Source organism: Phacochoerus africanus, chromosome 4, assembly GCF_016906955.1.
Source record: "Phacochoerus africanus isolate WHEZ1 chromosome 4, ROS_Pafr_v1, whole genome shotgun sequence".
Classification (NCBI taxonomy): Eukaryota; Metazoa; Chordata; class Mammalia; order Artiodactyla; family Suidae; genus Phacochoerus; species Phacochoerus africanus.
This window is the reverse complement of record NC_062547.1, coordinates 6,249,257-6,270,721: the sequence shown is the minus strand read 5'-3', so window position 1 is coordinate 6,270,721 and position 21,465 is coordinate 6,249,257. Positions and strand designations below refer to the sequence as shown.

The 21,465-nt window shown below is 54.0% G+C and overlaps 2 protein-coding genes across 7 annotated transcripts in view; both read left to right on the top strand.

Annotated features, from left to right (window-relative positions):
• Positions 1-596: 596 nt before the first annotated feature.
• SF3B2 (splicing factor 3b subunit 2) lies at positions 597-15,869 on the top strand. Of its 5 annotated transcripts, none has more exons than XM_047775224.1 (22): positions 597-771; positions 933-979; positions 1,281-1,358; positions 2,723-2,971; positions 3,170-3,217; positions 4,161-4,278; positions 4,919-5,019; positions 5,373-5,469; positions 5,633-5,724; positions 6,068-6,283; positions 6,407-6,544; positions 6,733-6,813; positions 6,981-7,208; positions 8,578-8,727; positions 9,374-9,463; positions 9,576-9,683; positions 11,499-11,606; positions 11,862-12,004; positions 12,096-12,197; positions 14,906-15,005; positions 15,111-15,296; positions 15,633-15,869. In XM_047775224.1, exons 1-22 carry the CDS (start codon positions 639-641, stop codon positions 15,702-15,704), a joined length of 2,685 nt encoding a protein of 894 aa, XP_047631180.1. In that variant the 5' UTR covers positions 597-638; the 3' UTR covers positions 15,705-15,869. The 5 variants fall into 5 exon arrangements, with proteins under 5 accessions (XP_047631180.1, XP_047631177.1, XP_047631179.1 ...); XM_047775221.1 differs by having other exon boundaries at positions 3,167-3,217; XM_047775223.1 differs by having other exon boundaries at positions 930-979.
• A 1,766-nt stretch (positions 15,870-17,635) lies between these two features.
• Positions 17,636-21,465, top strand: part of PACS1 (phosphofurin acidic cluster sorting protein 1) — a 137,833-nt gene continuing 134,003 nt past the window's right edge. The window contains exon 1 of one of the 2 annotated variants that reach the window (XM_047775219.1): positions 17,636-18,106. In XM_047775219.1, coding sequence (XP_047631175.1) covers positions 17,757-18,106 — 350 coding nt within the window. In that variant the 5' untranslated portion in view covers positions 17,636-17,756. The remainder of the gene's footprint in view (positions 18,107-21,465) is intronic. The other variant, XM_047775218.1, reaches the window with a different exon arrangement.

The window sequence follows — 21,465 nt, the reverse complement described above, 5'->3', positions numbered from 1 at the left end:
CTAGCCGGGAAGGTGGAAAAAAGGTCTTTAGTGTGGCCCTTCCCCCAGGTCGGCAGTTGGAGCTCAGCCCGGAGGGCCCGCTCCATTCCGGCTCCGATTCCCTTTCAGGCCATTCATCCAAGCCTGGGCCGGGAGTGGGCGGGCAGACAATCAGACACTGTTTTATCCCAGGCATCGGCTGCAACCTCCCGCCCGGCGCCCACAGCGCGCGGCCGCCCGGGGAATGAGTCCTTGGGAACGTCTGCGCCTGGGCCTCTCCCGCCTGAGCTGGAGTCGGGCCGGAGGCGGGGAGGTCTGCACAGCGGTCAGCGAGACGCAGAAGGCACACCCTCCGGTCGGGACCAGCGGTCCCCACAGCCCCACCCCGGCTCCGGCCCCCAGCGTTTCCGGTACTGCGACGGACCACCCTCCTCCCAGAGGCCCTATCCTGTTGAGCTCGCAAAGACCGTGACCTGCGCACTACAACTCCCAGAAGGCTTCGCGGCCAGGCCGCCTAGGGACCATTGACGAATCGCAGAGGGTGGTCCGCCTAACCAGCCTCGAGCGGACGTGGCGTATGGCGCTGCCGGAAGTTCCGGGAAGCGGGCCGGAGGCCGGCCCGAGCTTCCGGGTGGGTCGCGCGCCTTCCTGCGGCTAAGATGGCGGCCGAGCATCCCGAGCCTCCGAAAGGAGAGTTGCAGCTGCCGCCGCCGCCGCCTCCTGGGCATTATGGTGCCTGGGCTGCTCAGGAGCTTCAGGCCAAATTAGCGGAGATCGGCGCTCCAATCCAGGGTGAGGAGCACGGGTGGTCAAGGGCCGGAAAGTGTAGGCCCGCGGGGAAGCGGAGCTGGTTACCCCGGAGACCCGGGGGCGGAAGAGTTGGGGGGGGCGGAGGCTTGACTTGGGCCTGCTCCGCCTGCCTTACCTCGTTGATCCTGTGCTTTGCCCAGCAGGGAGTCGCGAGGAGCTGGTGGAAAGGCTGCAGACCTACACCCGCCAGGTAAGTGTTGGTGGGATGTTAGGATAGACCGAGCTTTTGGAGGAGGCATTCGTGATCCCTCACGCTTCATCCTTCGTTCTTGATGTATCTCGGTACAGCAAGTGAGGTCTTGCTCTTTTTGTCTCTTCTCGTCTTCTTTGTTGTAATCGTTTCTGTACATGCTGGTCCCGCCCCCCAGAACCCCGTCTGAGCTCTGGCAGACAGACCCTGGGTAAATTTTGTCGAACGGACACGAGCGAACGTTGTTTAGCCGAACAGCTAGCTCCTTTTGGACTGACCTGGAGCCGTTTCTCTTTCGCAGACTGGCATCGTCCTGAGTCGGCCTGTTCTGAGAGGTGAAGATGGGGACAAAGCTGCTCCCCCTCCTATGTCAGCCCAGGTAGGGCGGTCTTCCCACTTGTTAGGATCCCTTTTTGCCCAGAGTAGCCCCTCCTCTCATATGGAGTGTGTGTTTGGAGGTTGCAACCAGCAGATTGGGTGGTACTGTGATGACAGAATTGGGAACTCTTTAGTTCTCCCTTGGTCCTCATCCTTGCTTCCTTCCGCTGTGACAGCTCCTCCAAATCCTACAGGTCCTTCAAAGTTCAACCTAAATATCTGTAAGCCTAATTTGATCGTCCCATCCTCCTCCAGGTAGAAGTAATTAACCTCTTTTTTTGCTGTCCCAGCACACTGTTCCCATGTTATTCAGTGACAAATTAGGGCTTCCTCCCTGATTTGATTCCTTTCTTCCTTTCTTTCTTTTGTTTTCTTTCTTTATTTCCTTCCTTCCTTTTTCTTTTAGGGCCACACCCGTGGCATATGGAAGGTCCCAGGCTAGGGGTGGAATTGGAGGTGTAGCTGCCTGCCTACACCACAGCCACAGCAACTCTGGATCTGAGCTAAATCTATGACCTACAGCAGTGCCAGCTCCTTAACCCACTGAGAAAGGCCAGGGATTGAACCCGAGTCCTCATGGATATTCATCGGTTTTTTAACTGGTAAACCACAATGTGAACTCCAACATTCTCTTTTCTTGATGTGGCTATGGAGTGTTTTTTTTTTTTTTTTCTGTCTCTCTTTGTCTTTTTAGGGCCACACCTGCAGCATATGAAGGTTCCCAGGCTAGGGGTCAAATTGGAGCTGCAGCTGTCAACTACACCATAGCCACAGCAATGCCAGATCCGAGCCACATCTTCGACCTACACCACAGCACCTGGCAACACCAAATTCTTTTTTTTTTGTCTTTTGTCTTTTTTGTTGTTGTTTTGTTGTTGTTGTTGCTATTTCTTGGGCCGCTCCCACGGCATATGGAGATTCCCAGGCTAGGGGTTGAATCGGAGCTGTAGCCACCGGCCTACGCCAGAGCCACAGCAACGCGGGATCCGAGCCGCGTCTGCAACCTACACCACAGCTCACGGCAACGCCGGATCGTTAACCCACTGAGCAAGGGCAGGGACCGAACCCGCAACCTCATGGTTCCTAGTTGGATTCGTTAACCACTGCGCCACGACGGGAACTCCCCAACACCAAATTCTTAACCCACTGAGTGAGGCCAGGGATCGAACCTGTGTCCTCATGGATACTAGTCGGGTTTGTTAATCTCTGAGCCACAATGAGAACTCCAAGAGTAGTCTTTTTTTTGAATGCAAGAACTATGTGTCGTTTGACTTTGAATCCCAGCACCTGGCTCATTGTAGTTCCCCAGCAAGTATTTGTAGTAGATCAGTGCCTCCAGTTAATGGTCATTTTTTTCCCCCACAGCTCTCTGGGATTCCCATGCCACCCCCGCCCATGGGACTCCCCCCTCTACAGCCTCCTCCACCACCCCCACCACCTCCACCTGGCCTTGGCCTTGGCTTTCCCATGGCAGTTGGACCCCGCCCTCCAAACTTGGGGCCCCCTCCTCCTCTCCGAGTGGGTGAACCTGTGGCACTGTCAGAGGAAGAGCGGTTAAAGCTGGCGCAGCAGCAGGCGGCATTGCTGATGCAGCAAGAGGAACGTGCCAAGCAGGTAGCAGCCTGAGCCTGGGGCTCATCAGGGTCCTGAATGGGAAGTGGAGCCTCAGAGGGAGCCGGATCCTGGGGCCTAAGGCTTCTGGGAAGGTCTGGACCAAAGACTAGAACTTGGGCCCTGGCTGGGAGCAGAGTTGGGGCCGACTGGCCTGTGGGATTTTTGTGCTGAAATGAGCTTGTTTTCTTTTTTAAGCAGGGGGATCATTCACTGAAGGAACATGAGCTTTTGGAGCAGCAGAAGCGGGTAATGCCTCCCTCATCCTAACCTTTGACCCCATGGTCCAGTCCATTGCCTGTCACTTTTATTGTTTAGTGTCTGAAATAAGTACCGTTCAGGAAAAGTTTCCTGACCCCTGTCAGTCTTAGGTGATACCATTTAGGTGAGAACTCTGGGGGGTAATTTAGTCGTTTGTATCAGATTTAGTTGAACATGATGGCCCTAAGTTAGGGAATGATACATAAGATGTTTAGACCCAGGGAGTTCCTACTGTGGATCAGCAGGTTAAGAAACCGACTGGTATCCATGAAAGGTGCGATCCCTGGCCTTGCTTGGTGGGTTAAGGATGCAGCTTTGCTGCTAGCTGTAGTGTAGGTTACAGATGTGGCTCAGATCCAGTGTTGCTGTGGCTGTGGGATAGGCCTGCAGGTGCAGCTCTGATTAGCCTGGGAGCTTTCATATGCTGCAGATGCAGCCCTAAAAAGAAAGGACGTTTGGTCCCGGAAATGCATTGTACCAGTTACCTGATGGATTACTTTGGAGTATTAGAAAATGACTTTTAATAGCAACAAATAGGGAAATATTTACATTGAACCATCTTTGCCCAGGTTGTGCCAGATCTTGAGAAAGATTAGAAATCAGTGTTCCTTAGAAATACTTAATTTTGGGGGGAAGAAAAATTTTGTTGAAAAGGAGAAGGCGGTGTTTACTAAATAATAAATTCTCTGTTAGGAATCAGGAGTTCCCCCCGTTTTGCCTGGTGTTATTTCCTGGGGTTTTCTCTTGTGATGAGAGGGCTCCCTCATTCGGATCAATAGCCCAGAAGTGTGGGCATGGCCAGGGTGTCACAACTCCAGTGGTTCCTGATTGTTCGCCTTGGGTGTATAATCTGGCTGAAAGGATGCATTTGCCAGGGCCCGCCTGCCCAAAGGATTTCCCAAGCTGTGTCTCCACCGCTTCCCTCCCGCAGGCAGCCGTGTTACTGGAGCAGGAACGGCAGCAGGAGATCGCCAAGATGGGCACCCCAGTCCCTCGGCCCCCACAGGACTTGGGCCAGATTGGTGTTCGCCCTCCTCTGGGTGCTCGAGGTAAGGCCTTGGAAGGGAAGGGCAAGGAAGGTGATTAAAATTCTCAGACCAGCGTATATCACATCGAGAGAGGACACGGGGAGTTCCTGTGTGGCTTTGTAGGTTAAAGATCTAGCACTGTCGTCGCAGTGGTTCAGGTCAGTGCTGTGGCGTGGGTTTGATCACTTCTGCACTCTGTGGGTGAGACCAAAATAAAAAAGAGTGCACATATTGTAAAGATAGGGATCAGTGAATTTCTACAAACTGAACACAGCTACACCTGGACCAAGATCCAAAACTAGCAGTACAGAGGAGTTCCCATCATGGCTTAGCAGAAGCTAATCTGATTAGCATCCTTGAGGATGTGGGTTTGATCCCTGGCCTCGCTTAGTGAGTTGAGGATCCGGCGTGGCTGTGGCTGTGGTGGGGGCCAGCGGCTACAGCTAGGATTCAGTTCCTAGCCTGGGAACCTCCACGTGCTGCGAGTGCAGCCCTGGAAGGACAGAAGAAAAAAACCCCAGCAGTACACAAACCCTCCCGGTTCCCTTCTGGCCACCCCTCTCCCAAGGCTAACCATGACGCTGATTTTTTAGCAAGGAAAGCACAGGGAGTGTTTTGTCCCTTCTGATGTTAGGTTTTTTTTTTTTTTTTCTTCCCTCAGTAGCTGCCCCGGTGGGCCCCACTCCCACTGTTTTGCCTATGGGGGCCCCTGTTCCTCGGCCTCGTGGTCCCCCACCACCCCCTGGAGATGAGAACAGAGAGGTGAGATTGGGGGTTTTTCATAGAGATGGCGGAGTGTGTTTTAGGAGGGGAGTATTTCCAGATTTTTAAAGAAGGATTTGAGAGCAGGTGGGAGGACTTCTGCGGGGCCGGGATTGGGTGGAGGGGAGCCCTGTTTATTTAAAAGGTATATGGGGTAGGAAGTAGGGTCTGGGTGACATTTCGGGGCTTGGGTCCCGGGGTGCATCCGGAGGGTTACTGAGGGTGACCCGATGCAGCTGGTGTCGGCCGCTGTTCCCAACACCCGGCAGCAGCCTTTGTGGTAGCTGAGGTAGAGCCGCGGCCCAGGGAGGCGGGCACGGTCACCACCCCTCTGCCCGGGTTGTCTCTGGCAGATGGACGACCCCTCTGTGGGCCCCAAGATCCCCCAGGCTTTGGAAAAGATCCTGCAGCTGAAGGAGAGCCGCCAGGAAGAGATGAATTCTCAGCAGGGTGAGTGTGTCCTCGTGTCCCGAGGGCCGCAGGGACAGAACCTGCCGCGGCTCCCGCCACAGCTGCCTCCCTCCTCCCTTCCCGAGGAGGTTCTGAGGGAAAATGGCTCTTGGTAAAGGGTGGTTCCTGTGAAGAGACTGATGGCCCCCTTTCTGCCTCACAGACGAGGAGGAGATGGAAACGGACACGCGCTCGTCCCTGGGCCCATCGGCGTCAGAGACCGAGGAGGACAGTGTGTCCGTGTCCAAAAAAGAGGTACGCGGTGGACCTGGGTCTGGACAGGGGCGACTTCTGAGCGTTCACTGAACAGCAGCTGCTGTTTTGCGCCAGTTCCTTGTCTGAAGCATCTTCCTGCTGGTTTTCGTCCCGTTGACATTCATCCTTTGGGTTCTGATACCACGCGTGCCCGCATTTTAGAGCTGAAGTAACCACGGTTCTGCGAGGCGCAGTCATTTACTCAGGAGCCCACGGCTTTGTGGTGTGACTTCAAGGCCTCTTTTCTTGGTCCCTCAGGGAAAATGGGTGAGGAGACGTGGGGCTGGGAGGCCGGCTCGGTGCTGGGATTCTTGGACCCAGTTGGTTTTCCTCATTTTGGCAGAAAAACCGGAAGCGTCGGAACCGAAAGAAGAAGAAAAAGCCCCAGCGGGTGCGGGGGCTGTCGTCGGAGAGCTCCGGGGACCGAGAGAAGGAGTCCAGCCGGTCCCGTGGCTCCGACTCCCCCGCGGCCGATGTTGAAATTGAGTACGTGACCGAAGAGCCTGAAATTTACGAGCCCAACTTCATCTTCTTCAAGAGGATCTTTGAGGCTTTCAAGGTACAAGGAGCAGCGCACCGGGAGGGGGCGAGGCAGGGTGCGAGGGCATCTCTCGGCGCCTGGTTCAGGAACTGGAGGGGGCGGCGGGCCGGGCTGGAGTTTCCACGTTGTCTGCCTTGTCAGCTCACCGATGACGTGAAGAAGGAGAAAGAGAAGGAGCCAGAGAAGCTCGACAAACTGGAGAACTCTGCGGTGCCCAAGAAGAAGGGCTTTGAGGAGGAGCACAAGGACAGCGACGATGACAGCAGCGATGACGAACAGGTGAGGCCCACGGCCTCCTGTCGGGGAGCAGGGACCTTGGGACCGGGAGGTTGAGGTGCCGCCGGCGAGGGACCTTGGCGAACTCTCGCAGGGGAGGAGCCCTTTGGTGGCTTAAGTTTCAGGGTAAACCGGGCGGCCTGATTCACACCTAAGAATCCTGCTCAAAAGAGAGGACTGCTCTGTTCTAGGAGAAGAAGCCGGAAGCCCCTAAGTTGTCCAAGAAGAAGCTGCGCAGAATGAATCGCTTCACTGTGGCTGAACTCAAGCAGGTGAGAGCTGAGAGCTCCCCAGGCCCTGGGAGAGGAGCTCCGGGAGCCGCAGGGGGTCGGCGGGTGGGGAGGGCTCCGAAGGGGGCCCTTTGAGGAAGGGAAAGCCAGCGGGCTGCCGATCTTCGAGGTCCAGCTCTCTAGAGGGCTGTTGCCGTGTCGTTCTCCAGCTTGTGGCTCGGCCTGATGTTGTGGAGATGCATGACGTGACGGCCCAGGACCCCAAGCTCTTGGTTCACCTCAAGGCCACGCGGAATTCTGTGCCTGTGCCCCGCCACTGGTGTTTTAAGCGCAAGTACCTGCAGGGCAAACGAGGCATCGAGAAGCCCCCCTTCGAGCTGCCAGATTTCATCAAACGCACAGGCATCCAGGAGATGCGGGAGGCCCTGCAGGAGAAGGTGAGGGCCTGGCCGGGGCTCAGGTCTGCCCTGGCGGATCCACGTCCTTGACAGCAGCCTGCTTCCAAATGGGCTTCCCTCAAACCCACCTACATGTTCGTTGTCTGCTGATTCAGTCTTAAGTTTGGAAGTCAGCGCTGCGTATGATGCCTGGCGGGGCGGGCAGGAGGGGCAGGGCATCACGTGAAAGGCAGACCTCACCTCTGTGTTGAGGCCGGTGCTCCCCACTTCCGGTTCTGTGTGGCTCTCTTTTCGCCCCGGGCTCCTCGCGCCCATACCTGCCCTTCCCGGCTCTCTGATCTAGAGGCACGTGGTGATTCCTTTCCTTGCACGTTGCTTCTCGCTGTGTCTGGTTCTCTGCCTATCATATGAACTGGATACACTTGTGGCTGGAATTGTATGCTGGTTGAGTAACTTCTTAAGTTAAAATTTTTTTTTTTTGTCTTTTTGCCTTTTCTAGGGCCACTCCCGTGGCATATGGAGGTTCCCAGGCTAGGGGTCTAACTGGAGCTGTAGCCCCTGGCCTACGCCAGAGCCACAGCAATGCGGGATCTGAGCCGCGTCTGCAACCTACAGCTCATGGCAACGCTGGAGGATCCTTAACCCACTGAGCAAGGGCAGGGATGGAACCCACAACCTCATGGTTCCTAGATGGATTCGTTAACCATTGTGCCACAATGGGAACTCCAAGTTTAAAGTTTTTAATTAAATACTCTGAATAGGTGATAGTTGTGGGTGGTGTACAGATGCAGCAAGTGCCAAAGTACGTGGTGAGAACTGTGCCTTGTCAGGCCCTGGTCACCCAGGTCTCTGCGGAGGGAGCTGAGGAGTCAGTCCCTTGATCCCATGGCTTAAAAATTATTATTATTATTTTTTGTTTTGTTCTGTTTTTCGTCTTTTTGCTATTTCTTTGGGCCGCTCCTGTGGCATATGGAGGTTCCCAGGCTAGGGGTTGAATTGGAGCTGTAGCCACCAGCCTACGCCAGAGCCACAGCAACGCGAGATCTGAGCGTCTGCGACCTACACCACAGCTCACGGCAACGCCGGATCGTTAACCCACTGAGCAAGGGCAGGGACCGAACCCGCAACCTCATGGTTCCTAGTCGGATTCGTTAACCACTGCGCCACGACGGGAACTCCCTTAAAAATTATTTGATGTACGTGGCTGATTGTGATTTCTTATGATGCATCTATTTTGTTCTACACGGGTCGTGTAATTTTGAGGGGCTGGACTGAGCAGGAGGGATTTGGGTGACTTGGGAGTTAAGATGGATGAGGTTTCCCCCATCTCTTTCGGGAACGGGAGGCCAGATCTGACCAGAGTTGGACTTGGTGAGGGCCTTTCCCGTACCCCGTGCCGTCCCCGCAGGAGGAGCAGAAGACCATGAAGTCCAAGATGCGAGAGAAGGTCCGGCCCAAGATGGGCAAGATCGACATCGACTACCAGAAGCTGCACGACGCCTTCTTCAAGTGGCAGACCAAGCCCAAGCTGACCATCCACGGGGACCTGTACTACGAGGTCGGCAGCGGGGGCGGGGAGGGCGGGGGCAGGGCTCTGCCTTGGGTCACCACCCCGGAACTCCGGGTCCCAGGGGCTTTGGAAGCTGGAGGTGGGGCCGGGGGCCCTCTCGCCTCAGGCTCGGAGTTGTCCTCTAGCTCCCCTTGGATGGGGTGGCATTTGCAGCGAGGGGTGCTTTTCTGGAGGAGGGATGCGGATCGCATCTTCGAGGCAGCAGTCGTGTATGTGGGTAGTTTAGAAACAGGGGCCGAGGGCAGATGCTTTAGGAAACATTCCCTCTTGGGGGCAGGAGAAAAGTTGTCTTGTTTTGGTTTTTTTGTTCTGGCCCTTGAGATGTTACTCAGCGCGGTGTCGTGGGATTTTTGAGGCCGAAGGCCCTTGGAGAACATCTTCTCCAAGCCCCCACTCGGGAGATGAGAAAGCCTGTCCTTAGACGTGGCTGTGCGCTCATTCATTCCCCGCTTTATCATTCCCCACCCCCGGCGCGGCCGGGGGCAGAGGTGATGAGAACCCTGGGACCTAGGTAGTCCTCAGAGGGACTCTGTCTGCTGTGCAGTGGGACCTCTTTGTTCTCCCGCCCCCTGGCAGGTAACCTCCCAGTGTGTGTCTGGAGCCCACAGCACGGCATGCTCTGCTTTTTCCTCAGGGGAAGGAGTTTGAGACACGGCTGAAGGAGAAGAAGCCAGGCGATCTGTCTGATGAGCTGCGGATTTCCTTGGGGATGCCAGTAGGACCAGTGAGTGCCAGTTACCTGGCTGGGCAAGCAGAGAAGAGGTTGGGAATTTGGCGGGGGGGGAGCCAAGGGCTCGGGTCAGGCAGGTGGGAGCCCGTCCTCTCTCGTCCTGCAGAACGCACACAAGGTCCCTCCCCCGTGGCTGATCGCCATGCAGCGCTACGGGCCACCCCCGTCGTACCCCAACCTGAAGATCCCTGGGCTGAACTCGCCTATCCCGGAGGTGAGAGCTTTCCTTTCTGTCCTTCTAAGGGAGGAGCTGGCTCTTTAACTAGAGGAGGATTTTTTTTCTTTTCTTCCTACTGTGTGTCTTTTGGCTTTTTTTCAAATTAAAGGAGTATGGTTTTTGTTTTAAGAAAACCATGAGACGTGTGTCATAAAATGGTCAGTCAGAATTGAGAACAAAGATGAAAACACATATTGCTCACATTTCACCACTCAGAAATAACCAGGTTTAATATCTGGCGAATGTATTTCCAGATATCTCTCTCTGATGTGTGCATGGATGGACAGATAGAATTTTTAGAGTGGCATTAAACTTATTTTTATTTTTTTAAATTTTTTTTTCTTCAGAAATCTCTGTATTGAGGTAATACCATTGGAGAAATAGTCAAAACTTAAAAAACCTTTAGAGAATGAACTTCATGCTGTTTTCTTTCTTTTTTTCATTAAAAATAGTAATTTAGGGCCCTGGTATATAGCACAGGGATCTGTGTGTGATTGGGTCACTTTGCTATACAGAAGAAATTGAAGAAACAGTGTAAACCAACTATACTTTAATAAAAAAGTTTTAAAAATACAAAAAAAATAGTAATTTATTTTGTTGCAAATTATTTTTATTTTTTTACCTTTTTTTCTTTTTTTATGGCTGCACCCATGGCATATGGAAGTTCTGGGGCCAGAGATTGAATCTGAGCCACAGCTGTGCCCTACTCCACAGCTGCAGAAAAACTGGATCTGGAGTTCCCGTCATGGCTCAGTGGTTAATGAATCCGACTAGGAACCGTGAGGTTGCGGGTTCGGTCCCTGCCCTTGCTCAGTGGGTTAATGATCCAGCATTGCTGTGAGCTGTGGTGTAGGTCAAAGACGCGGCTTGGATCCTGCGTTGCTGTGGCTCTGGCGTAGGCCGGTGGCTACAGCTCTGATTGGACCCCTAGCCTGGGAACCTCCATATGCCGCGGGAGCGGCCCAAAGAAATAGCAAAAAGACAAAAAAAAAGGAAAAAGAAAAACTAGATCTTTTAACCCGCTGTGCCAGGGTGGGAATCAAACCCTAGCCTCTGTAGTGACCTGAGCAGTTGCAGCCAGATTCTTACCCCATTGCACCGCAGAGGGAACTCCTAAGCTTGTTTTTAAATAAAAAGTAATAAAAAATTTCATAGACAACAGAGTCATTAAAATGGGAAAGAAGTGATTGTTAAATTTCAGATAAAAATTTCTGTCACTTTGAGTTCCTGTTGTGGCTCAACGGTAATGAATCCGACCAATAGCCATGAAGACCTGGGTTTGATCCCTGGCTTCACTCAAGTGGGTTAAGGATCTGGTGTTGCCACCAGCTGCGGTGTAGGTCACAGACATGGCTCGGATCTGGCGTTGCTGTGGCTATGGCATAGGCCGGCAGCTGCAGCTCAGATTTGATCCCTAGCCTGGGAACTTCCACATGGCACGAGCCCTTAAAAAAAAATTCTGTCACTTTAGAGAACTAGATTCTGAAAGCTTGCCAACATTAGGAACATCAGTAAGAAGTTGGAGTCGTGTCTTGCAAAGTACATGTTTCAGTTTTAGGCAGCATGAACTCCACCCTGAAGGCTGAAGTTACTAGCAGGCTTTCTGCTTCCCATCTCCCTATCCTGTTACCTCCAGATTTTTGTCGCTTAGCACTCTTGCTTTGTAATGCTCTGTGACGTTTGCTTCTTCTCTGAAATGAAGCTGGAGTTCCCAAGTGTTAGTTCTGTGCTTTGGAGCATGACTTTCCCCCAGAGCATGAGTGTTCCCGTGGAGCACAGGAGTGGAACTGATTTGCATTTCCTGTCTTGCAGAGCTGTTCCTTCGGGTACCATGCTGGTGGCTGGGGCAAACCCCCAGTCGATGAGACGGGGAAACCCCTCTATGGGGATGTGTTTGGAACCAACGCTGCTGAATTTCAGGTATGGGCTGTGGCTGGCAAGCTTGGTCTTACGTGAGGTCACGGAGTTCAGAGATAGTTGGTTTATAGCTTCATTATCAGAGAGGTGGTGTTCTGAAGCCTGAAAAAGCACCTGCAGGCTTCCCACTAGAACCCGAGCTCTCTGCGGGTAGCAATTATCTTCCGTTTCCTCTTAACACCCCTTGAGTTTACAGCCGCTCGGCATGTACCGGGCATGTCGTGAACATCTGTCCAATGGGTGAGTGATGTCTTTCAGACCAAGACTGAGGAAGAGGAGATCGATCGGACCCCTTGGGGGGAGCTGGAGCCGTCTGATGAAGAATCTTCGGAAGAAGAGGAAGAGGAGGAGAGCGATGAAGACAAGCCGGATGAGACAGGCTTCATCACCCCTGCAGACAGGTGGGGGAGGCGGAGAGGAGGCCGCTGGGAAGGGCTCTGCCTGTCTGGGGGAGCCTCGACTCGACTCCAGGGCTCGTTCCTCTCTTCACAGCGGCCTCATCACTCCCGGAGGCTTCTCGTCCGTGCCGGCAGGAATGGAGACCCCTGAACTCATTGAGCTGAGGAAGAAGAAGATTGAGGAGGCGATGGACGGGTGAGGGAACCAGGCAGGGCCGAGCGGGGAGAGTTGCCGTTCCCTTCAGCCTCTGCGTGGACGGGCTGACGTTTGTTGTCGTCGCCTGCCCCTTTGACCCATTAGCGAACACTCGCTCTGTGCCAGGCCAGGCGCTGCTCTAGGCACTGGGGTGAGGTCAGCAAGCCATCAGAGGACAAGATAGTTTCAGGCGTGGACGGGACGGGTAGCAGAGGAAACTGGGCAACGGGATGTAGAGGGATTTGGGTGGTGGGACGGCCTTCGGGAAGCCACCCAGGAGCGGGTGTTTGGGCTGAGAGCTGGAGGGTGGGAAGAAGCCAGCAGTAGAATGATCTGGGTCAGAAGGGACCGTAGGTGGGAATGGAAGAAGCCTGGGAAGGGCAGTTTGCAACTTAAAATTCTCTGATAGATAATTGTGCCCTTTAAACAAAACTAACAGTGACACTGTTTTGAGGGCATTAATCCACTGTGGTCCCCGTTTGCCTGGCAAAGCAATAAAGCTTTTCTACTCCCCCCCCCCCCCCCAAAAAAAAAAACCCAAGACAAACAAAAATAATAACCATGTAGTGGCGTTTGTTTTTGAAAGATGGAGATTTCTAGGATGACTGTGTTTTTTTCTTTCATTACTTTAAAGATGTCACTCCAGTGTCATCTTTCTTGCATCTTTTTTTCCCCCTTTTCTTTTAATGGCTGCATCCGAGGCACATGGCAGTTCCCAGGCCAGGGATTGAATCCGAGCTGCAGCTGTGACCTATGCTGGATCCTGAACCTGCTTGCCCCTTGCTTGCGTTGTTCTTTCGGGAAACTTGTCCCGTCACCTTCCTTTGTTCCTCTGTGCATTCGTGTCAGTTTTCACTGGCTGCCTGTAAGATCTGCTCTTGCCACTGTTTGGAACAGGGTATGATGTGTGGGGTGATGCAGGGTGGTGTTGTAGTTTTCTTCAGGTTTCTTTGCTTGCAGTTTGTTAAGCATCTTGAACCTGTGCATGTATAGTTTTTATTAATTTTGGGAAAATTCTGGCCATTACGTCTCCAAATACTTTTTTCTGTTTCCTTCTCTTTGACCTCTTCTTTGCGAATTCCAGGTATATATCCATTAGATTTCTTGAAGTTGTCCATCGTGTTGCTGCTCACTGATGCTCTGTTCACTTAAATTTTTTCTTTTTTCTCCTTGTGTTTCATTTTAGAAATTTTCTATTCCTGTGTCTTCACGTTGGCAAATATTTTTTTCTGCTCTTTTCTTTTTTTGGCTGCAGCATGTGGAGATTCCCGGGGTCGGGGATCGAGCTCGTGCCACAGCAGTGACCTGAGTCACAGCAGTGACAATGCCAGATCCTTAACCCACTGAGCCACCGGAGAACTCCAGGTAGTTCTCGAGGGACCTGCGACTTTGTGAAGTGGACCTTGTTGGGTCCAGCATACTTCTGTAGCGAAGCACGGATGGTGTCTAGCGTTTGTTGGGCGTTGTCGTGAAGGTTCTCGGAAATAGTCTTCATCTCTAGGCTCATCAGGCAGGACCGAGGCAGTGCTCGGTCTGCTCCACAGCTGAGGCTTAAGACCCTGTACTCTACCCAGTTTCCTGTTAATAGGAGGTTTTCCAGTCCGGCTGGTGGGGCTCGGCCCTGTCCCCAGTCCCAAGGGAGCAGCAGGCATGTCTGTTGCCACTCGTCCTTCCGGTGGTGGTTCTTTCCCTGCCTTGGTAGCTCCCCCCGTGCGGACCTCCCCCCAGAGCTTGGGGGATTCCTCTTCTCCAGTTCTCTGTCCTGGGATCTCTGATCGCCTTAGTCTCCCTGCATTTTCAGCTTCATCCCTTCAACTCCTGGTGTCCTCTGGGCTCTGTAGCAGTTCCCCCTCCTCCGTCTGTGGCCTGGACACTCGGTGCAGTAGGTGCTCAGTGGAAGGAATCGCCTCGTGTGTTTCCTGCATCTCAGGAATCACGGTCCTTTGTTGTTTGACGTCCAATGACGTGAAAACCACCGTTTCATCTATTTCGCCCATTTTTTGACTGTTTCAGGTGGGAGGGTAAATCTGATCCCTGTTACTTCTTGTCTGGAAACAGAAGTCTCAAGTTATGCGTATTCAAGCAAGAAAAAGGACGACGGGTCCTGTGGCTGGAATGTAGCGAGCGGGGATTAAGTAGGGGACCAAGTCTGACGCCCTTAGACCCTGGTGAAGTGTTTGGGTTTGTTCAGACAGTGATTGGAAGCCTGAGGGGGTCTGGAACAAAGGAGCGACAGGATCTGAATTCTCTTTCTCGGTGTCTGTCTGTCTGCTTTGTGGAAATAAATTTTCACTTCTTCCTGGGCGAGGTAGGGAGGAACCCATGGTCTGGGTTGATATTAGATTTGTTTTTGCATTCAAGTAGAATTTTTCTTTTCTTTTTTCTTTGGCTGCACTTTTGGTTGTGCAGAAGTTTCCAGAGTTCCCAGGCTAGGGATTGAACCTGCACCACAGCAGTGACAACATCGGCTCCTTACCCCACTTAGGCCGCTGGGGAACTCCTCAAGTAGGATGCTTGAAATAGGTGGCACTTTTCGCTCTCATGGGTCTTTGGGACCTGTAGAGGCAGCGTGGGCACCGTTGTTCCCTGGGTGTCTTGGATCTTCTCCAGGAGCTCGGTGGGGGTGCTGCCCGTGTTCCTTTTGTTTTCCCTTCCGGGGACCCTGTCTTCCCTGCCTTTTATGGGCTTGACACCTTTGTCCTTTGCAGAAGTGAGACACCGCAGCTCTTCACTGTGTTGCCAGAGAAGAGAACAGCCACCGTTGGAGGGGCCATGATGGGATCGACCCACATCTATGACATGTCCACGGTGAGCACTCAGAGGACGCTGCTCTGGGGGTTAGGAAAGCGTGGGAGCGAGGGCTTCTCTTGGAGCGTCTCTTTGGAGGTGACAGGGCTCTGATTCCTTTTCCAGGTTATGAGCCGGAAGGGCCCAGCCCCTGAGCTGCAAGGTGTGGAAGTGGCCCTGGCACCCGAAGAGTTGGAGCTGGATCCCATGGCCATGACCCAGAAGTATGAGGAGCACGTGCGGGAGCAGCAGGCCCAAGTGGAGAAAGAGGACTTCAGCGACATGGTGGCTGAGCATGCTGCCAAGCAGAAGGTGGGCGCTCACTCCCCGGGAGGCTGGCTATGGGAGCGCCAGGGAGCAGGGCCTCCTTTGTCAGCGCATTGGTGTCCTCTAGTGGTGAGGGAGCGAGAGGCAGCTGCCTGCTGCCCTGAGCTTCCCAGATGCTGGAAACCTTGGAGATCCTCCGTCGGGCCACCCTCTTGAAGGAAGATGCAGCTGAGGTGCAGGGAGGGAGCGGGACTCACTCCGGTTTGAGCATCCAGTCGCAGTGCTTTTTCCGCAGACCTGTGTGCTTGTGTCGGGCACCCTTGTTTGGGGATCAGCAGGTTGTTTAACCTGTTGTAACCTGTTTCTCTTTCTCTCCTACAGCAAAAGAAACGGAAAGCTCAGCCCCAGGACAGCCGTGGGGGCAGCAAGAAATATAAGGAGTTCAAGTTTTAGGTCCCCTCACACGCCCGGCCCTCCCTTAGGCCCTTTGCCGGACACCTGGGCTTCGCACATGGATACCCAACAGCCAGCTCTCCTGTTACTCCCCAGGGCTTGTCCTTTCAGGTTCATGTTCTTATTTTAGACCTGTTTTGTAAATAAAGCTGTTTCCCAAGGAAAGAGATGAACATTTAATGCTCCTGATCCTCCTCTGTCTTCTTTTAGTGCCTTCCTGCCAAAGAATTAACAGGAGTTCCCGTCATGGCTCAGTGGTAATGAACCTGATCAGTATCCATGAGGATGCGGGTTCCATCCCTGGCCTTGTTCAGTGGGTCAAGGATCCGGCGTTGCCATGAGCTGTGGTGTAGGTCACGGATGTGGCTTAGATTCTGAGCTGCTGTGGCTGTGGCTGTAGCTGGCAGCTGTAGCTCTGATTCCACCCCTAGCCTGGGAATCGCCATATGCCACGGGTGTGGCCCTGAAAAAAAAAAAAAAATCATTTTCTACAACTTCAAGTTGCTCCAGTGATGACGGGGCAGGCACCGGATCAGGTGTGGCAGTTGAGACTGGTGCTGAAGCTAAAGCTGAGATTGTGTGTTTTACCACTGCCTGCTTTGTAGGAAGGCTCTGGGGGAAGGACTTTTAGGTCTGGTTTGACCTTACCACTGTGTCCTTGGAGACTAAAAATAGCCAGCTTAGCGCCCTGGCTGGGCTGAGGAAGCCCAGTGGGCTTGGGAAGTAGGCCAGGTTGGGCCTTCCTAATAGACCCTGTGGCCAAGGAGGTCTAAGTCCTTACCTGGGAGGGAAGACAGCCCACAATCTAGATTTTCCTGAGCACATGTGAGCCCCTGGGTGGTTTTGTCAGTCAGTCTCCAGGTTTTGGTGGGGGCTGGGGTAGTGGGGGGGGGGACTAGCATTTCCAGGTTTTAGGGCCCCTGTCCTGAGAAGTCTTTCTGACAGGCTAGACTAAATTGGAACAGTGGGTCCACAGGCATTTGGCAAGTGCTGGTGGGAGAGAGTCACTCTGCCACTGCACCAGAGGTGTTGCGGAGCTGGAGGCTTCAAGACAGTTTCTGGAGTGGGGAGTGTGGGTGACTCCGGGGAGGATGAGGCAGTTGAGCAAGGCCTTTTTAGAAATTTAGTAAGTGATGAAGCAGAAACACATTCCAAGTAAAGGAAATTGAGGGCAGAGATGGGGGCTTGGGACTCTAAATGGTTCTTTGGGGGAGGGGGACAGTAGGGACAGAAAAGAAAGGGCTGGCTCCAGATGGATCAGAACTTTATAATTCACCCTTGCCAAGGCCTTCTGGACTGGGTCCTTGAGCCCCTGCCCACACTGGGGAGCAGCAGGGGGGCGGAAACTGCCCGGCACGCAGGCGGCCAGCCGGCCCCCGGGTCTCCATCGCTCCCTTGCTGGTCGTGGCGAAGAAGCCTCGGGGCTGCAGGGCCGGGGTCAGGTCGGCGGTCACTAGACGGGCTTGGGTGGGCAGCGGGTTCAGCTTCAGGTCCACAGACCCAAGGGGATGAAGCGCGCCCCCGCGGCAGCGCCCTCCCGGCCCGGGCCGCGCCCCGGAAAAGCGGGGTTTCCGCTGGCTCAGCTGCCGCCGCCAACGCCAAAAGGGCCGCGGGGTAGGGGAGAGGGGTCGGCTGGCTGCCGCCGGGCCGCGAATTCAAAAAGACGTTCGGTTTGTGGGCCCCAGCCTCCCGCCCTCCTCCAGAGGAGCGAGGGGCGCGCGCTCCTGGGCCCGCCGGGGGCGCGGGCGCGAGCGCGGCCCCGCCCCTCGGCGCTGGGTGGGGCCGGCGCGGGCCAGGGCTCCCCGCCCCCCGCCCCGGACACGCCCACCCAGTGTCTCGGCGGCGCGAGCCGCAACAGGCAGCGGCGGGCGAGCGCGAGGACCGCGCGCCGCGAGGCCCCGCGCGTGCGTGCAGCCTCTCGCTCGCGCGCTCGGGCGGGCGGGCCGAGCAGACGAGTTGAACCCCCGCCGCCGCCGCGGGAGAAGCCTGGGCGTCCGCTCGGCGTCACCTCGATCCCCGTAACCCCCGCGTCTCCCCACCTCCGGCCGGGCCATGGCGGAACGCGGAGGGGCGGGCGGTGGTCCCGGAGGCGCCGGGGGCGGCAGCGGCCAGCGGGGCTCTGGGGTCGCCCAGTCCCCGCCGCAGCAGCCGCCGCAGCAGCAGCCGGCGCCGCAGCAGCCGACGCCCCCCAAGCTGGCCCAGGCCACCTCGTCGTCCTCGTCCACCTCGGCAGCGGCCGCCTCCTCCTCGTCCTCGTCCACCTCCACCTCCATGGCCGTCGCGGTGGCCTCGGGCTCCGCGCCCGCCGGCGGCCCGGGGCCAGGCCGCACCCCCGCCCCCGTGCAGATGAACCTGTACGCCACCTGGGAGGTGGACCGGAGCTCGTCCAGCTGCGTGCCCAGGTGAGAAGCGGGCGGGGTGGGGGGACCCGGCCCTCGGGGGCCGCCCAGCAGAGTCTGTGACAGGCCCCCCCCGCCTTCTCATTCCTCCCCGTCCCATCGCCCAAGGGGACGCCCCGACCCTAGATTCCCCAGGCTGCTTGGCTGCCGGGCCTGGCTGCTGCCCAGCCTCTGGGGACGCCTCCTGCGGGGACCCCGCCCTCTGCTGGCATCCCCACCTTCTGTCTGGGGCCGGGACCACCCTCTTCCCTTCCCTGAGCCGGGCCTTGTGGACTCTCAGCTCTGGGCCTTCTCTCGTTGATCTGACCGAACCCGGCCTTCCTGACAGTCAGTTTCCCGGCGTTAAGTCACAGACTCTCTTCCCAGCCTCGCCAGCGCCCGTGGGTTGTACATATGTTACACAGATGTGGTACAGATCTCTAGATATTATTATTTCCCAACATACTCAGCATGTGCCAAACTCGATTGTCACCCTCTGCCAGGTAAAGCCCATATAGGAACCCTTGGGGCTTCTAATTTGTCTTCAACACCCGGGTTTATTTGTACTTTCAATTACACACATTCTGTGCCCGTCTCTATGGTCTTGTAAAACTCCTATTTAGTGTGTCTTCAAGTGTATTTTTCATCCCTTCCTCCCCTCCAGTAACTGGTCACAAATTCTTCTAGCCCTGCAGGGCGACATAAAATTACTGCCTTGTTCCTAAATTCAGTCCATTCCTCTGTCTGTTGGAACTGTCTGGGGGACTTTCCTTCCATTGGTGAAATATGCCCGAGTTTGGGATATTTTCTGTTTCTGTACGGGCAAGGCTGTCTCTCTCCAACTCTTTGGGGACAGTGTGCAGTGTCTTACAGTTTGCCCCTTGGGTAGACACTGTGAAGCTGGTTCCACTGGGAAGCACAGGGAAGTGCCTGGAGGTGGTCTTTCTTGTCAGCTCTAAACAGGGTTGGTTCTGTGGTCCTGGGGTCTGGCTGGCTCCATGTAAGTGGGGGGGGGAGGGTTAGGGAGCATTGTCTGGTTACATCGTCAACTTTTTATCCCCCCCCCCTTTATTTTGAATGGTTTCATGCATGCAAAATTAACATATATCCTAAGAAAGGATATTCACACTTAAAAATTGACAAGAAGTACATGTCTATGCTTGACTCGGCTTGAGAAGGAGCACGACAGTCGTGTTGAAGCCCTTGGGGTGTCTCTTCCTGACCACACCCCCTTGTCCCCCCCCCCCCATAAAGGTAAATATCATTCTGAATTGTGGGTCTGTCATGTCCCTGTCTTTTAAAATTAAAAGATCTTTACTATATCTGTGCACCTTTAAACAATACGTTTTAGTTTTGAAGGTTTTGGGAAGTTGATAGAAATGCTGGCCTACTGGATGTGTTCTGTGGCCTATTTTAGTGTGTGCGTGTGTTGTTTTTAAGTCAACACGACGTTCGTGAGAATTGTGAGGTAGTTCGAACTGAAATATCTTCACTCAGGGATGGATCATCATTGTATGGATATATCATAAATCTCCTTTGGAGGAACATTTGAGTTGCTTCCTACTTGGGTTTTTTGGCCTTTTTTTTTTTTTTTAAATGGCTGCACCCACAGCACATGGAGCTTCCCAGGCTAGAGGTTGAATCGGAGCTGTAGCTGCCGGCCTACGCCAGAGCCACAGCAACGCAGGATCCAAGCCATGTCTGCGCCCTACACCACAGCAATGCCGAATCCCTAACCCACTAGGCGAGGCCAGGGATCGAACCCGAAACCTCACGGATCCTAGTTGGGTTTGTTAACCGCTGAGCCATGAAGGGAACGCCCTCGTTTCCTGTCAACACAAACAGTAAAGCTGTAAATATTTTTGCCCAGGACTCCTGGTGCTCCTTGCAAAAGTTTCTTTAGGATGTCTTTATTCATGGGGGTGGAATTGCTGTCGGAGGGATACACATCTGGAACTTTTTTAGATCATGCAAGCTTGTTTTCTGTGAGCCCCCCTCTTCTCTCCCTGTCCTCTGTGTTTCAGCATTCTCTCCCCTGATGGATACTTTCTTCTTTCCCTGTCCTTTCTTTAGGGTAATCAGGAGATACATTAGGGTGGTCTGGTCTGGCCAGCACCCTAGTACAACACCAGATGCAAGTGAGTTTGGGTGAGGGTCCTCTCTTGGTCCTAAGCAGGCTTCCCTTTCTTTTCCTGCACAGGCCCATCGAGAACTGAAGGATTCTCGTCTCCTCCTTTCAGACATAACAGCCCCAGGTCCCTGGAGTTCCTGCTGTAGTGCAGGGGGTTAAGGATCCGGCAGTGGACGCAGCTGTGGCGTAGGTCGCAGCTGTGGCTTGGATTCGATCCCTGGCCCAGGAGCTTCAGTACGTTGCCGGGTGTGGCCAAAAAAGAAGCACACACAAACGGACAAACCAAAAGACTCCACTGGGGTCCCTTCCTCCACGGTCCAGTGTTGGTAATACATGCTTGCCGGTATCCTTCAATCTGTCGCTACGTTTGAGTGGTGACATTTGGACAGCTGCCTTTTCTAGCTTGTTAGATTGAGAAGGTGCGAGTCCTGCCGGCAACAGAGGGGGGATACAGAAAGTCACTGATTGCTGTTGATTTTCACTTTGCTCCTCTTGGTGACCAAAAGGTCCCCCTAATAAATTAGTAGCCCAAGAAACAGCTGGGCATCCTGATCAGCTCAGTAATTATCAGGTTCACTTGGTGTGAGCTCCTTAGGCTGGCTTGTTGTTTTCACCTGCCGGGAGCATGCAGTTAGGTTCTGTCTGCTAACCAGCCCTTGGGATTGTCAGCTGTTCTGCTCTGACTTTGTTTTTCAGCAGTCACCCTCGTGCCTCCCCGCTCCTTGTGGGACACTTGTGCTTTTGGAGCAGGCTGTTTTATCTGCAGGATGGAAAATAACGCCCTGTGGGGAGAAAATGGCCTGCGATTGGCCCTTCCAATTGTTAGAGTCATCCAGTTAATTTGAGGTCTCCGTGGTATGTGTGTTCCTGTTGTTTAGAGTGTGTTGGCAGCGTGCGCTCTGTATATATAGCACTCTGAATATTGTGTGGGCTTAACATTCTCATCTCGTGTGACTCAAACGAGACACCAGCGTGTCAGCTATAGGGACCTCAGAACCGTACGCGAGATCGTGGGTCTAAGGTTAGCGACATATAAAATGTCATCCTTCATCCAGTGCAGAGAAGAGAGTGGAAAAGCCGAGGGCTTGGAAGGTCACACTCCTTTTCCTGATCCCTGTAGAAACATAATTTGCTTTTGGAAAAAAAAGAAGGAAAACCTCTTTTCCTTGATTAGATTTAAATGAAGTCGTGGTGTCTCAGGTATGTACTCTGTTCTTACTTAACAAGCTACTAAATTCTCTCAGAATCTACA

Bases quoted from the DNA above. Each gene is read 5' to 3' on its own strand.
- SF3B2 (XM_047775220.1), top strand. From the start codon at position 639: ATGGCGGCCGAGCATCCCGAGCCTCCGAAAGGAGAGTTGCAGCTGCCG. The intron at 1,359-2,722 runs GTAGGGCGGTCT...TTTCCCCCACAG, and splicing joins CCCCTCCTATGTCAGCCCAG to CTCTCTGGGATTCCCATGCC. The intron at 9,464-9,575 runs GTGAGTGCCAGT...CTCGTCCTGCAG, and splicing joins TGGGGATGCCAGTAGGACCA to AACGCACACAAGGTCCCTCC.